The sequence below is a fragment of the Habropoda laboriosa genome, unplaced genomic scaffold (assembly GCF_001263275.1).
Source record: "Habropoda laboriosa isolate 0110345459 unplaced genomic scaffold, ASM126327v1 scaffold67, whole genome shotgun sequence".
Classification (NCBI taxonomy): Eukaryota; Metazoa; Arthropoda; class Insecta; order Hymenoptera; family Apidae; genus Habropoda; species Habropoda laboriosa.
The window spans coordinates 2,080,904-2,096,783 of NW_017100242.1; the positions used below are offsets into that span (position 1 = coordinate 2,080,904).

The 15,880-nt window shown below is 35.4% G+C and overlaps 5 protein-coding genes across 5 annotated transcripts in view; 3 read left to right on the forward strand and 2 right to left on the reverse strand.

Annotated features, from left to right (window-relative positions):
• The window catches only part of LOC108571905 (protocadherin-15), a 54,345-nt gene extending 52,000 nt beyond the window's left edge, over nt 1-2,345 (forward strand). The window contains exons 25-29 of the mRNA XM_017934063.1: nt 57-179; nt 1,102-1,155; nt 1,224-1,316; nt 2,115-2,198; nt 2,269-2,345. Coding sequence (XP_017789552.1) covers nt 57-179; nt 1,102-1,155; nt 1,224-1,316; nt 2,115-2,198; nt 2,269-2,331 — 417 coding nt within the window. The 3' untranslated portion in view covers nt 2,332-2,345. The remainder of the gene's footprint in view (nt 1-56; nt 180-1,101; nt 1,156-1,223; nt 1,317-2,114; nt 2,199-2,268) is intronic.
• A 1,603-nt stretch (nt 2,346-3,948) lies between these two features.
• Nucleotides 3,949-5,947, reverse strand: LOC108572051 (carbonic anhydrase 1-like). Its single transcript, XM_017934236.1, has 5 exons — nt 5,890-5,947; nt 5,434-5,703; nt 4,756-5,012; nt 4,131-4,355; nt 3,949-4,050 (listed from the first exon to the last, which is right to left on the reverse strand). Exons 1-5 carry the CDS (start codon nt 5,945-5,947, stop codon nt 3,949-3,951), a joined length of 912 nt encoding a protein of 303 aa, XP_017789725.1.
• Nucleotides 5,948-6,329: 382 nt separating this feature from the next.
• On the forward strand, nt 6,330-7,823 carry LOC108572067 (carbonic anhydrase 1-like). The gene is made up of 4 exons (XM_017934254.1): nt 6,330-6,342; nt 6,509-6,646; nt 7,080-7,433; nt 7,582-7,823. The coding sequence occupies exons 1-4, from the start codon at nt 6,330-6,332 to the stop codon at nt 7,821-7,823; spliced, it is 747 nt and encodes a 248-aa protein (XP_017789743.1).
• Nucleotides 7,824-9,054: 1,231 nt separating this feature from the next.
• On the forward strand, nt 9,055-13,095 carry LOC108571906 (carbonic anhydrase 2-like). The gene is made up of 8 exons (XM_017934064.1): nt 9,055-9,138; nt 9,204-9,306; nt 10,501-10,635; nt 10,767-10,911; nt 10,973-11,078; nt 11,173-11,275; nt 12,785-12,921; nt 12,985-13,095. Exons 1-8 carry the CDS (start codon nt 9,055-9,057, stop codon nt 13,093-13,095), a joined length of 924 nt encoding a protein of 307 aa, XP_017789553.1.
• Nucleotides 13,096-13,518: 423 nt separating this feature from the next.
• On the reverse strand, nt 13,519-15,402 carry LOC108571907 (MYCBP-associated protein-like). Its single transcript, XM_017934065.1, has one exon. The coding sequence runs from the start codon at nt 15,400-15,402 to the stop codon at nt 13,519-13,521; it is 1,884 nt and encodes a 627-aa protein (XP_017789554.1).
• Nucleotides 15,403-15,880: the final 478 nt, after the last annotated feature.

Consider the following 15,880-nt stretch of genomic DNA (forward strand, 5'->3'; position numbering starts at 1 on the left):
CGACCATCCAGGCATATTATGATGGTTCCAAGAGCATGCGAGTGATTCCATTGCAGTTTAATTGCTGTGGAATACACGGACACGGAGACTACAATGGCACCGCTTGGTGGAGAGACGCGCAAATTTCGGGCAACAGAAGACAGGTCCCTCTCACATGCTGCGTTCTAAAAAATACCGAGGTACGCATCAAAACCCGTGTTACATAGCTTTCATACGGAGGGAGCACTGCTGTAATTGTTACAAAGAACGAGAGCAAATGGGCAACCGTGTTAGAGGATTTAATTGCATTTTTGTTTTACGTCTCACTAACCGCAGTTTTAAAAGATACGAAACGTGAGTACATCGCTTGAATACTTTCAGTTGCTCTGAAAGACGCTTACCACGTTACGTGTCCAAAGGAATACAAATATTCCGGCAAGATTTTAAATGGAAATAAAAATTGATAAGTAATTGAGACACTGTGTCAAATGATATACTTGTTTCACTTGTGCTAATCATTGTGGATCATTGGCAGCCCGCTGAAACGTGGCGAAATACAAAATTGCGAAAGGATCGTTGTTTTAATTTTCCATTGTTCTCGATACATTGTAGAAACATATACGTATTATACACTACCGGCCAAAAGTTTCGGATCACTGTGCATTGCAAGTTACATAAAAATTTGCAGAAAATCTTTCTAACGAATTCTTTGTAATTTAAATTAATCGAAATGGGGCAAATTGCTATTGATCTCTACAACATCATTTCAGATCTATAAAAAGTTAGACGTAGATTCAATGTCGGTGTAAATTGACGAGTGATTCCAAATTTTTGGCCGGCAGCGTATATACAAAGCGAACAAACAGGAAACAACTCATACATAATGTGCGTTATGAATTTCAATTAGTTGATGGAAATTGGAGAATAAAAGAAACCAGAAGTTTCGATTTATTTATTTTACAATCTGTTCGACGAAGGAATAAACGAAAGATCTAATTAAATAAAAATTATTACAAATCACACTTTTCCAATCGCTCTTCTATATCCTTGGTTAAATTTGTTTCTCGTCAAACGGTGAAAAAAAAATCAATTTCCGGAAATGACATTTGCATCGTGTTGCAGGCAAAAAATACAGGAAGTCCAATGAGCGTGGTGTCAAGAGTGTTTCATAAACATGTAAGTGATTGAATAATCGTGGAAATTAGTCTGTGCTATAATCGATCAAATTTCATTTCCCGTGAAAGACTGAGAAACCGTGGCTAAATCCGAAACCGAAAGATGAAACAGCTTGTCAAGTTGAGGACAGAGAGGGCCACGAAGGATATCGGCATAGAGAGGTAAAAATTTCATTCTACCACGTAATTATTACACAGAGACTACAGATTTTCCTTGCCTTAACAAGTTCAAATTTTAAACATAAATATATCTATCGATGAAACAACTTTTATTCTCGTAACTATAGCACAATTAAAAGTAAAAACGACACTTTCTCTATTGTTTTTCTAATTATTCACAAACTTGTTTCAATTAGTTACACGATACACCGGTTTATGTTTTCCATTGAATTTTATCTCTCGGGTCTCTCGCGTTACTTTAATTCGAGAACAAACTTAGTAAATGTGAGATAAATACCAAGAGATCGTTAATAATGGAAAAATACTCATTCGAGGATTGCGTAATTGAGGGATTATGCAAAGTGGCAAAGAATCAATTTAACGAATTGCATAATGAGGGTTTGAACTGGAGGTCTCTATTTGCCAAGTGACTTGTTTTAACTAATCGAGGGGAGGTTGTCGCTTTTAGAGTATTTCAAAAATCTACTTTTCTCAATCATTCCACTTTAATGTTTATTATTTGAAAAGTGTGCTCTCCAAGTGTTTCTTAAAATTAAAATAACATCGTTACGGAGGTCCTAGAGACGTTCAAATTTCAATTTCGAACTTTAAAAACTGTCGAGCAAATCGACGAAAAATTTCAGAACGTAATAAACCGATTAATTTCAAATTCGGACAAACTTAGAAATTTAGACAAGCGAAGTAAGATCGAAACACTAACAATCAATTATTATTCCACGGCCTATAAAACGGATTTATAAGACATTTCACAGTTCACTCGAAACGATCTAATGTTTATAGGGTTGTCTCACCAAAATCACAAGTTGGTTACAGTGCGAAAGCTTCACTCTGGTAATTCTGGGCATGGCAATGGCTGGCATACAGGTAAAATTTCCACAAACTACGTACCCGCAATCTCAAACCATTCCAATCTAATCATCTATGTATGTTCCAGACATTCGGTATAATAACCTCGGCTTTCCTTTGTCGAACGATAAGAGACATGCACGTGGATTGAAACGGCTGTACCGGAAAAGGGCAGAGAGCGGAAAAGGAAAAGCAATTTCAAGTTCCCGTTGGGTTGTTGTGAGGAAATCAAACGCTATTATTTTGACGTTTCATTCGTTTGCTTCGGACGAATCTTCGAAATGAGAAACATTCGATCGAGGGAACAACGATACACGTGATAATAACTGGGACATTTAACAGAAAAAAAAAAAACAGATTCGGGCATTCTCGCGAATCCACGTCACAGAGAGAGAGAGAGAGAAAGATTCACTTTTTTTTTGATTTTTTAAAAATAATACTCGACAATTGATCATTTCACCTGTAAGATAAGAATGGCTGGGCTTGCTCGAAACCTTCCAAACCATTCCCGTCCCTTATATGTGGTTTCATTGTGTAATATAAACGGGATATCGTACCAAAAACTCAAAGGAACATCTATACAACTCTGTACACAAAACTCTGTTATATTTCTTTCTATTCACTCCAAATGGGAAACAAACGAAATGTTCATCATTTTGGAGCTCGTAATTTATCATTTTTGAATATATATATATACACATTTGAAGGTCGTGGAAGATATTCTTCTTGTGAGCAACGTACCAAAAGAAAAGAAAAAAAATCGTAAATTTTCAGTTATGGAACGATTTGTAAATATACATATACGTGCAACGACGAATAGAAGGTATGGAGAGCGAGAGAGAGAGAGAGAGAGAGAATGTTCGTGAAGTATAATAAATGAAATGAACGGGACTATCATTCACTTGACACGCGACACGGTATAATTTTTCATACGACCTCATGATTTATACATCGCCAAGTGCGTGCACGCGCTCGAAACAAACCTTTTGTGACGTTTTATTCACAAAGAACAAAAATAAAGAATATCGTCGAAGAGTGAGTATATGCAATATCAATTATAATACGCGTGCGATAGAAATTCTCGTAGCGTGCGTAACTGTCGTTGGAAATAAGAAAATGGATGTACAATATCCAGAAAAAGTAATAAAAGAAAGAGAAGAGAAAATGAAAAAAAAAACAAACAAACAAAACATGATAACACACTCTCCGCCATAGTATTTTCAGTACCAATAAGAAAAGCGTTCTTATGTTCGTGGATAACGATGAAAGAAAAGAAAAAAAAATGAAAACAAATCCGTTACAATAACTCGTGCCAAATAGATAATATACCTTGCGATGAGCGAATTTAACTTTGTTATATATTTATTTTCTGATAAAATTTGTTGAGAAATGTTTGGCGTGTTCGTAAAATATAGTGGGAAAACAATAAAACCATTACTCTCTACACATGTGATACATTTTATTCCCATATTCACTTCACCGTTTCGATAATAAATACAAATGAATACGGTACAGAAAGAAAAGAATTTCTTCCGTTTCTGCGATCTCTGTATTATCCGATAAAAGTGAAACATTCGCGATTAGTACGATACTTTTTTATCGCATTACGATTACGTACGAATAAACATTACGGTAGAGGAGGAGAATTATATGACTTTTCGGTTAATTTTCATAGAAATAATTATTTCATATACACGTGTTACAGATTTATACGAAAGAAACGATCATATACAATTGGATGTTCTTAAAATCAATAAAATGACCGGTGTTACGCGTAGAAATATACGCTACGTTCGTTTACCTTTTGCACAGGTCTGCAGTTCGATAGAATAGGACCAGTTGGTGAACAAATTTTTCGAAATTGTGCAACCTGTTAGAAAAATTGATACCAACAAGATGGATAAAGCAGTTGTTTGATTAATTAACCGTTGTAAAATGACACTTTATTACTTGGGATGAAGATATAGCTATTGGTTCGGGTTGCACGATCCATGTGACTATTTCACTGCAAGGTGGTTGGGTAAGGGAGCCATTGTACGTGTAATAATTCTTGTCCGAAGTGGGAAAGATCCATACTAGAGGAAAGGGTGGAATGTGTACTTTTGCCCCTGGCTGAATAATACGCCATAGATTTGTCACGATATGGTCCAAATAAGGATTGTCCACGTTTGTGATCTATAAATATGCGAGCACATGATCAATTTTTTCATTTTTTCTAATTTCATTCAATACTGTATATTATTCGTTTTCCTATATTTTTAAAATAAGGTGTAGTAAGTATTTACTAGGTAAATTAAATTGTTTCTTTGAAAATTTTTATATTTCGATGTGCCCATGCCATAACCACGTGAAATGTGAAAAATGTTTAACAGTAGGAGAAATTTTTAAATATAAGAATATATAAGATTTTAAAAAATATGGATCACCTACTTTGATACCTTAATCAAACTGCTCACGATAACAAAAATACACACAGATACGCGATTTTTTGTGGATGAATTTTACGACCTACATTTGATAATCATTTTTTCCTGAATATAACAACAATACACGACAAATTTCGATAAAATCTGACCTGAAGGAGGAAGGACACAATCACTATAGCATCGTTCTGTTTAGCAGCGAATGCGTCCGATAGCGAACTAAAGTCTCGTTTTATGTGCCACACTTGAACCTCCATAGGGTATCGATTATAATCTAAAGTATGTTCGCTGCCTTCCTCGTTCGACTGCCCCCAATGAAATACCATTGAGCAAAGGTCGTAAATATTGGTCAAGCATCCACTTTGAATATATGGCCGACTCAAGTTACTCCATACTGAATTTACTATCACTGGAAATTAAACGACGCCTAATAAAAACGTAAATAAAGAGCACTATATACGTATTATCAGATTATAAGATTATAAGAAATCCAACTTAATTTCCAAAATTAAAAAGAAAATTCAGATTTAAACAGAGAACGAAGATAAATGACAGAAAAAAGTGATTCAGAAACGTTCAAGAATAATTATGCAACTGAAATAATTCTGAAAATGAATTCAATTTCCAAAATTAAAAAGAAAATTCAGATTTAAGCAGAGAACGAAGGTAAATGACGACAGAAAAAAGTGATTCGGAAACGTTCAAGAATAATTATGCAAATGAATTCAGTTTTCGTAATTTCTAAAAAAATTCAGATGTAAGTAGGAAATCAGATCTTCCGACTGGTAACTTTCAATAATGTAAATAGTTAATCATTTTGACAATTGCACCGTTATTTCCATTATTGGCTACAGTCATCAGCAGCGGTTTCTTCTTGTAGCCAATCCATCGAAGAGGTTTAGAAGGTTGCACCACAATGGCGAGTCGTGTGGTAATGTTGATTGGCGACTGATTTATGCCATTGCTATCAGGGTATAGTATTCTCCATGTATGAGGTCCATTTCGATCGGTATAACCAAATGTGAACGGGGGAAAATTGCATACGTTCTCCACCAAAGGAAATAATTGAGTCCAATCGAGAACTTCAGTCAGTAGTAAAACTATAATAACGCAGGCCACGACACCGAATTATGCAATACAGTATAATAATTACTAAATAATATATCACGTCGATAGTCTTCGAAGACTAATTATTCGACTAAATAAATATTGTAATTTTATCGATTTATTTTATATAGTTAATTTTATTTTTGATGTTAGAACGTTGTTAGAAATGTTAGACTTACAAACAAGAAGGATACTGCTGCATACAATCATAAATTCTGATATCGAGATACTTATCATTTTCAATAGTGATTTTACAGAATTTTAAGGGTGATATGGGCTACGCAAAGCTTGCGAATATACTCGTTTCGATGCATGCATACAATAATTGCACTTGCAAATTTTACGAAGACTTCGAACTAACCTCCTGGCTAGCCAGTGTAAATTAATATAAACAACGAGATGGGAATTTGCATCTATTCGAATGCAACTTCAAAGGACAAACGCGATTTAATTGTTCATTTTTCTATGCAATTCCGTTAAATCGATCTTGTTTCTTTTATTTTTTTTTCGTTTGACGTTTATCGAAATCAAATTATTAATACCTAAAATAAAAATGCACGCGGTAATAATTGTGCAGATTTAATGTAATATCTAGATGAGGGAAATGATATAAGATAAAATGCAGTGTGCAGGTGAGAATTATTTTTATATTAGAGTATTACTTAACTAAGTATTGTTTAATTGAAATTAGAGAAGTAGAATAGAATTCTCCATCATTGTGAGAATTATTTTTTTAATTTGGAAGTGAAGCTAGAGAAATGGTAAGGTTGAATCGTCACTTTAATACTGTTTTCTAAGGCGATGGTCGAAAATGGGGTCAGTCCCCAGTCGATGTCGACGAAAGCAGTGCCATCGGAATAAAGTTTCCTGCACTTATTATGAGTGGTCACTGGAGTCAGGATGGCGAAGCTAAAATGCGAAATACTGGCAGCACAGGTTACTGAATATTTTTCGAAAAATTATAAAGTTCTCCCATTCATTTTAAACTTTCGCAAATTTAAATGTATGGAAGTTTGAAAATTTAAATATATGAAAGTTTGAAAATTTTAATATTTAAATGTTTGAACATTCGAAAAGTTGAAAATTAAAATACTTAAGTATTGGAAAATTTCAATATTTGAAAGACTGAAAATTAAAATACTCAAGTATTTGAAAATTTTAATATCTGAAAAATTCGGAAAAGTGAGAATTGAAGTACTGAAAATATCTGAAAATTAAAATATTGGAAAATTTGAAAACTGAACTATTTCAAAGTTGGAAAATTTAAATACTTGAAAATTTGAAGGTGAAACGCGTTAATGCGCAAAAATCATGTCTGGTCGACGCAAACAGCAAAAATACAAAATTTACTTTGTAACTTACTAACTAGTTCGCATAACACTGGAGGGAAATAGGAGTCCGGCAACGATTCGCGGCGGTCCATTGGGGAATGACGTATACGAACTATCAGAAGTGGTATTTCGATGGGGTCCAACCAACTGTAAGGGCGCAGAGCATACACTGAATGGCACTTGGTTCACAATGGAAGCACAAGCGATACATTTCAATAAAAGATACGAGAATATTGAGAACTGTTGGGACAAACCTGACGGTTTGGCGATTTGTGCGTATTTTCTACAGGCTTATCAAGTTCCAACCTGGGACGAGCATCCCCTGTTCTCCAAAATCTCCGACGATTTGCACAAAATTACTCAACCTGATTCGTCCACAAAATTACCACCAAGTACCCTAAATGACATCTTTTACTTTTCTTTGAAAAAATGCTATCTTTCCCCTTAAGTATATCAGCTTCTATATTGAATCTCCAATTTTTTCAAGTCTCTTTTTATTTTTACAAAATACTAATTGTTGTTCCCTCGTTTCAATCGTAGATTGTTTGTGTTGGATGAGGCAGGCTTGTCAAACGCCTGGTTACTATACCTATTTAGGCTCAACCACAACCTTTCCATTCCACGAATGCGTCACATGGATTGTTTTCCCAGAACCTGTCCGAATTTCCGAAAACCAGGCAGAATCATTTCGAATGTTGTGCAACAAGCGAGAAATGTGTTTGAAAGAAAATTATCGAGAAGTGCAGAATTTAAACGGTCGAGTAGTTTATTACGTCAACTAAATTATATTCGTCGTTAATGAGAAATATTGAAAATGTTAAAAAGTGTACGTCCTAAATATTAACATATCGTCTATTGATTTCTAATCAAAATTTAATGTATCAATAGTATAAGGAAATACATAACTTATCTGTATAGATTGAAAAAACAACGTGTGCTTTTGAAAATTATTCACTCACCTTGTTAAATAAGTACGATATGCGACGAACTTCATTGCAAATAGTTGAAACATGTAGCTGACAGTGTAATTAATTTATGTCTCGATTACTTTATCATACATTTCTGATGTTCTACAGAAAATTAATGTAAAATTTAACACAACAATAATGCCAGTTAAGAGAGAGAAGAAAGCAGGTAAGTAAATTATTTGCAAGTTAACTTGAAATGATTGAATAACTCTTGAACGAATTAATTTCTCAAGTAACAAAGAGTTCTATCTTACTAACGTCGTCATCTGGATTACCTAAATGGCGACAATCGCCCATTGATATAACCAAAACAGCTACGTGGAGTAAAAAATTTCCACCCTTATATTTGACGAATTACTGGTCGCAGGATGGCATTGCTACATTGACAAATACAGGCAAAACAGGTGATTTCCGTAACATTTAATTCATTATCAACCTTAAAAAGTTTCCTATTTCTTATGATAATTTTTACAATTTTATTAAGACTTCTTGCGCAATTTATATTTTTTATTATGTAACACATAATTAGGCCACTGCTTCAATTTTTTTTCAAACTAAATTATACGAAAATTACATTTTCCTCAAATATACGTACACGAGTTCATCATCACTCCAGCTATTTTTATTGCTTAAAAATATGAGTTTATTGGTTGCGTTGGGTTCCGCGGAAGACGCGCAATCACGTTGCTTTAGGACGAGACTTTATTCTGTTGGATCAACGTTCGGTCTATTACTACTGTTTACGTCCTATGATATCCATCCTTCTCAAAGGGTTAAAAACGTTTCTTCTCCAGTCAACGTTGAATTTTCGGATAGAACTCTACCTTCGATGCGCGGTGGTCCTTTAAACGAAGATGAATTTCAATTCATGAACGTGCAATTCCGCTGGGGCCCCGAAAATTCGCTGGGCGCAGAACATTCCATAGACGGTATCTGGTCAGAATATGTCCCTTTAAATTAGCTATATATTACACTTCTTGCTCATCCTCGTAATAACTATACTCCACGTAAACTATTAAATAGGTACTCCATGGAAACGCAGGTAATGCATTGGAACACTCGTTACGGATCGATAGAGAGGTGCTTTGACAAATCAGATGGAATCGCGATACTCTCGTATCTCATGCAAGTACGAATACGAGTTATAATGAACGAATAGTTCATTTATGTGTTACACGCGTGTATTTGGAATAGGTGGTCGGTTGTCCGGGAATTCCTGATAATCCTTCTCTTGCGCCAATTATCGATAATTTGGGGAGAATTAAGAAAATGGGTAGCAGTACCACAATTCCATCTAGTAAGAAAATTTTATGGAGCTAATTCATTGTTTTTTCACTGATAATTACTTAACCCTTTGTGTAAACTTTCTAATATTGTAAATTATTTGTTATTATTACTTTGTTTAAAAACAGATACAATTGTTAAAAATCAATTTGTATAAATTTTTAAAATATTTAAAGTATATGTAATTTTGAAATTATTAACTTTTAACATATTTTGTAATATTGTTTCTTAACAGATTGTCTACTTTGGATGTTAGAATCGTGCACAAGTCACGGTTACTATACTTATCCAGGCTCACTCACTGTTCCTCCATACAGCGAATGTGTTTTATGGATCATTCCGTCCACTATAACCAAAATATCTGTTCGTCAGGTAATTTTATAAAAGATTAATATAACATGAAAAATTATATCTTCTATTATTTCGAAAAATAGATTGATGCATTCAGGAATCTTTACGACGATAGATGGAATAACATACTGGGAAATTCTAGACAGCAACAACGTCTTCATAGAAGAAGAATTTTATATGCTACAGATAATGCTGTAGCATGAAGAAACAGAAACTTTATTTTTATTAAATAATATTATGTAAATATCTGTTACACGAAAAATTTAAAAGCAATATATTAATATAACTTGTGTATGTGTTTTTCGTGAAATTTGAACTAATCCAAACTAAATTAATCATAGAAATAGCAGAATACGATAAATATTAAATTCATTGTTCTGTCAAATAGTAATATTTTAATACATTAAAAACAAATTAATATTAAAACATATTAAAGCTAAACTATGTTAATAAAATGAAGCTTTTTGCTATTTTTATTTCTACAAATACATACTGAATATTTAAAGAAACATATTTCTTTCGCAATCTTTAAATAAATATTCAAAAATTACTCGTTTACTTGTTTGTCAATATGTCACACAGAAACGTTACCATCAACTATGACACACGTAATAAAACCTTCAGCATGATATCCACAAAAAAAAAGTAAATTACCAAATATGTTTAAAATTGCAATACCATAATTCCGTAATATTCTAGTATACCCAATTACCATGTCTGGATATACAGGTTTAATTGGTAATAAAATAAAAAACAAATCCTTTAATATTTATTTCAGGTTACATGTCGCAAAAATATAAATGTTTATAAATGAAACACGCGTAAATTAGAAATGATATATTTGCAACATTTTTAGGCTTACCAACGACAGGTCAATCTCCCATTAATTTAGACGACAGTTTAGTAAGAACACGAAGATATCCACCCCTTGTTTTGAATGGCCATTGGTTAAACGATGGAGAAGCACGTTTGTTCAATTCTGGTAATACAGGTAATTTGCAAGATACTTGATCGCTAAATAGAAGTTTCAACCGTGAACTTTGAACTATTACAACTGGATTCAGAACAAACTTCACGAAAATCCAACATGTTTATTCCAAACTTTCCAACATTCTTTAACAGCCAAAGTATTTTTGAGCGGAGACAGAATTCCGTCGACAATTTGTGGCGGACCACTTGCCGACGACGTGTACGAATTGACAGAGGTGCATTTTCACTGGGGCAAAGATGATTGCAGGGGCGCTGAGCACACGATCAACGACACTTGGTAAATAAAAAAACAGAAATAAGTTCGTTCATGGAATTATAGAATTTTGATATCATCAAAGGTACTCAATGGAAGGCCACGCGTTACATTGGAACAGAAAATACTCAACTACCGAAGAATGTTTCAGACATAAAGACGGTTTCTGCATTTTGGCATACCTGTTTTTAGTATGGACTTCTTATCTCGCGTGTATCCTTACAGTTTAATTTCGTTTACGTATTTTCTATTTGAAAGTTCAAATTTTGCTTAATTTCATGAAAGGTGCAACCAGGTTGTTGTGATTGCATTAATCCACAACTGGAGAGGATAACGGACTATTTGAAAGACGTTGCAGACGCGAATATGGAAACGAAAGTACCACCTAGTGAGTATCGAGAATTTTGGGAATGTTTTCAGCGATAAGACAAATTTTAGAAATTATATTGTAATTTCGGCTCGATTTACTTTTATTTTCAATAACGATATCGATGCTTGTTGCGAAAACCGATAATTGTCCCTCTTTTTGAGTCAGACCATTTAAGGAATCTACTCGGGATAGGGGACTCAGGTAGTGCTCGGAAGGTAGACTATTAACGCACAACAGTTTGCTATTAAAACTATGTATTTGTGAATGAACGTGAACAGAGCGCGAAATGCCTAAGCTTACCGATCGGAAAATTGTGTGTCGAGTCGTGTGGTGTTCGCTATTTTATAAACTGCGTGTGTGCTGTGATTGGTGGTGCGAAGCTGTCGTAGGTGGTGGAAGTGTGCCGTGATTGGTTTTCTCGGTGTGTTTGGGGTGTGTCTGGTGGTGGTGTGAAAGTGGGGAATTTGTTCTTACATTTGTTCTATTGCTTGTTAGAGAGGCGTCGAGTTTTTGGGTGTCGTAAAGTATTTTTCGTGCCGGCTAAGACCTCGCTGGTCTATCGGGAATACCGATGTATACAGGGTGTCCCGTAACTCCTCGAACACCCGGAAATGGGGGTTGCTGGCGTGACTCTGAACAACTTTTTTCTTTACCAAAATGTTGGTTGAAGCTTCGTTTTTGAATTATTAACGAAAAACACTGGCCAATCAGAGCGCGCGTAGAGTCCGCGCTCAGTGACGGGAGCGCAGCGACTCATCCGCGCGCGATCATGAACAAACGCTATTTTTATAAGGCTTAGAGAAATGGTTTGTTGCTGTCATTCCGGTGCAAAGTCAAATTTTTGTGACAGAGACCGATAACCCAGAAGTCACGCGTACGCGTTTGTTCACGATCGCGCGCGGATGAGTCTCTGCGCTCCCGTGCCTGGACGCGGGCTCTACGCGCGCTCTGATTGGCCAGTGTTTTTCGTTAATAATTCAAAAACGAAGCTTCAACCAACATTTTGGTAAAGGAAAAAGTTGTTCAGAGTCACCCCACCAACCCCCCATTTCCAGGTGTTCGAGGAGTTACGAGACACCCTGTATATGTGTTATAACCTAAGCGACGTCTGTTACGCAATATAAAGAGAATAAAATTATGTCAGTAGGTACTTCATATAAATAACGAAAGTAACTTCCTAAACATGTCTTAATATTTAAAAATAAAATACGCAGTTTTTAAATTCCTTTGTTGCATTTAGTGAAAATGAAAATTGGAGAACAATTATGAACGATTAATGCAGAAAGCAAATTAAATCGTCAAAGGGTATTACATGTCTTATTGATCGAATATATTCATTAATACAAAGCATCCTTAATATCATTTTATTAATAATACATTTCAACATCGTTTTAATATTTCAGTTAAACAAATACTTCATCGCTTCGAACCAATTTAAATAATTGTTTAATTTTCAATCGAAAATTTTTATTATTTTTTTTTTAGCATTACACAAAGAACAAACTATCGTTTTCACATTAATTTCAGATTGTCTATCCTGGATGCGCTGGGCGACATATTGTACCAGATATTACACTTACGCAGGATCGTACAACGCCGGTGAATATCCAGAATGCGCCACTTGGATTGTATTTCCCGTAGTTATACCAATTCGGTCCAGTCAAGTAAGATTCGATAATATTACACTAACAAATATACGAACCAAGCTAACTAAGAACAATCCACAGATCAATGAATTTCGAAAGTTGAGAAATAAGGATGGCTACAACATAGAGTCAAATTGGCGGGAAACGCAATTACTAAAATGTAGACAAATATATTTAGCAGTGAACTATTAGTATTCTCCGAGTAGAATTTTCAAGTCAGATTTCTGTCAGTTTTTCTGTAACACGTCGAACATAATATATACAGTGCTGGTAATTCAGTGTGATTGTTTTATTAATTAACTAAAGTACACAAGAAGGTCCGTTCATCCTTTATAAGACTATGAAAAAGTGTCTTTGATAAAATTACTTAATTTAAAGGGACGTGCATTTTAACTGATAATTAGTAGAACACCTTTCTCAAGCTAATTTCTTTTCTTTTCAGATTTCAATCTCATGTAAATTTATAATCTACTATATTAAATTAAATGAAATTTATTTTTAGTTTAGCAATAACTTTAAAAATACATAATTATTAAGAGCTTAAAAGTACCGTAAATCAAGTATTTTACATTAAGTACTTTCCTAACGATCTTCAAATTAATCCTCTTTGCCACATCACTTATCAGGTTCGTTCAAATTATTAAACGACTCGATCGTTGCGAAAACACGTACCACAGTTACTCCCAAAAGATTATATATCCGTTGGAAAAATATCTCTTTATACGCTTGATCATCTGTCACAGAAACAGAAGTCTCACGAATTTCCTCAACCTGATTACGTTGCAATCGGGAACTCAGACAGCTGATACGTTTGACACGCGAAGCGTTACTTCTCTCGATCATCGACTCCGTGGAATTGTCTTCTGAAGCTGTCCCAGAAGTTTCCTTACATTCCTTCCCAAAACAACCACTTCTCGCAAATTCACTTTCCATTTCAAACAGATTAAAAAACGAACAGAGAAAATTATACACCGCCTCGTGTTTGTCGAATGGAACAAACCTGTACAAAGTAGGTTTCAAACATTCCTTGTACAGCTCGCTAAACTGCGACAACAAATTTCCATGCTTTCTATCCTCCAGTAAAATTTCTCGAAGGTCCATCAACGACATATTCCAGCGACGTTCCGTTTGATTCGTCACGGCGTAGTAAATATTGTGAAATTCCATCAAAACACTCGGACTGTAGAAGCACAGTGGATTTTTCAAGGTAAAAATCTCCGACTCGAAGAATAAGCTACCATAAGCAGGTTGTGGATACTCGAAGGAGCCAACTTTCTCCATAATATCCTCCATAATTTCTCTCGCGACAGTTTGTCCAACACAACCATCTAAATATCTGTCGACAATTCTCACGCTGTTAAACTTCGCCGCCGTTCGAACGTTCACCGTCTCAGCGCAGCCCCAGAGTCGAAATATCAACGGCGAGGAACACAACACCGGACTAGTTATCAATTTCCAATATTCGGTAGAGACACCTGAATTTCGTGATTTAAACCAGATCTGCAATCTGACAAACTGCCCTGGAAGAATCACTCCCTTCGTTTTGTTAAAGAAAAACGGGCTCGCTCGTCTCTTCAGGGGAATAAACTTAGACTGACACTCAGTGTCCCGCCAATGATAAATGATAACACGATTTCCCTTATTCTCCAACACAATTTCCTTCTCCGTCCTTCTATTGATTCTACCAGCGAAAGTGAAACTCCAAGTAATTGGATCAGCTTTTGCATGCTCGTCTCTGGAATCAGGTCTTTCCCAAACGATCTCACGATCCTGGATCTTCAGCACAATCGCCTGTTCGGGATAACCGTCGCGGCAAGATTCCTCTTCTGGTTCGTTTTCCACGCCGGAAACTGTTATCGGAGGAATTCTTCTCAGCGTTTCTTTCTTTGGTATAGTACGATTCTTAATTGCCAAATCCTTCGTGTCTGGTTCTTTAGCTAGGAGTCTCTCTATTTCCTTCGACAGCTCTCCTTTTCGTTTCGCCAAGTACTGACTTCGTTTCCATAACGGTTCCTTCGAGCGTAGACCAGACAGGCTCTTCTCTTTCTCTATTAATTCGGGCAAATCGACGTGCGTTAATTCTGGCGTTACATTCAGCTCCTTTTTGCTTGGCGTGAATGCGATGTCTGGTAGACAGGAATTTCGTTTCGGCAGTGTTTCCGGTGTTCTCCAAAATTCTGGTCCACCTCGATGTTTGTCTGGGACAATCGGCACTGGCGCAGTCGCGTAATCCATCAGATTTCTCATTTCTACCTGCGCTCGAACTCTTTCGCAAGAGGTCAGAATTTGATCGTTTTGGTGACGATTCGTGGTGGCTTTGATACGTTCGTATTGGTTTTCGTGTCTTTTTAACCACGTTTTCCAATTTAGCAAACGACGATCTTCGGGGTAAACTGTATCTGGACTGATCAGGCCATCGTGCGAGGATGCAGACGGTGTAAATTGTTTCACCCATTTTTTCGGCTTGTCCGATTTACCGATTTTTCGCGCGTAATCCATGTGCTAACGAAGGGTCTGCTTACAGCATGAATTATGTGTATGTCATCTGGTAAAAGCAGTTTAACCTGAATTTAGCGGGAAAGTTGTACTATCGATTGCAGAAGAATCAAAGTTAATATTCGTTTATGCTGTTAACGTTGTTTAAAACAGAGATGAGCTCGGTAGGTAAGTAAAGGTTTGATATTTTCTACGTAAATTAATCTATAGGAAAAAGCGTTTCTCTCGAAACCGCATTGTTAAAAATTGCGCTAACAGTGTTTGAAAAATTAGTCAACTAATTTTCATCAAATTTGACATAACTGTTCTGCATTGAATTATGCAGTTTTTGTGGTAGATTTCTTCTACACCTGTGATAGTTTGTAAAAGAGCGTGATTTCAGTGAGACAATTACGATTTGAATTTCAAATCACTGTTTGTTCAAAGAAAATTAATATCCTTAGAAAGACAACGACTAAATTTGCTCATCTATTCAAAAAAT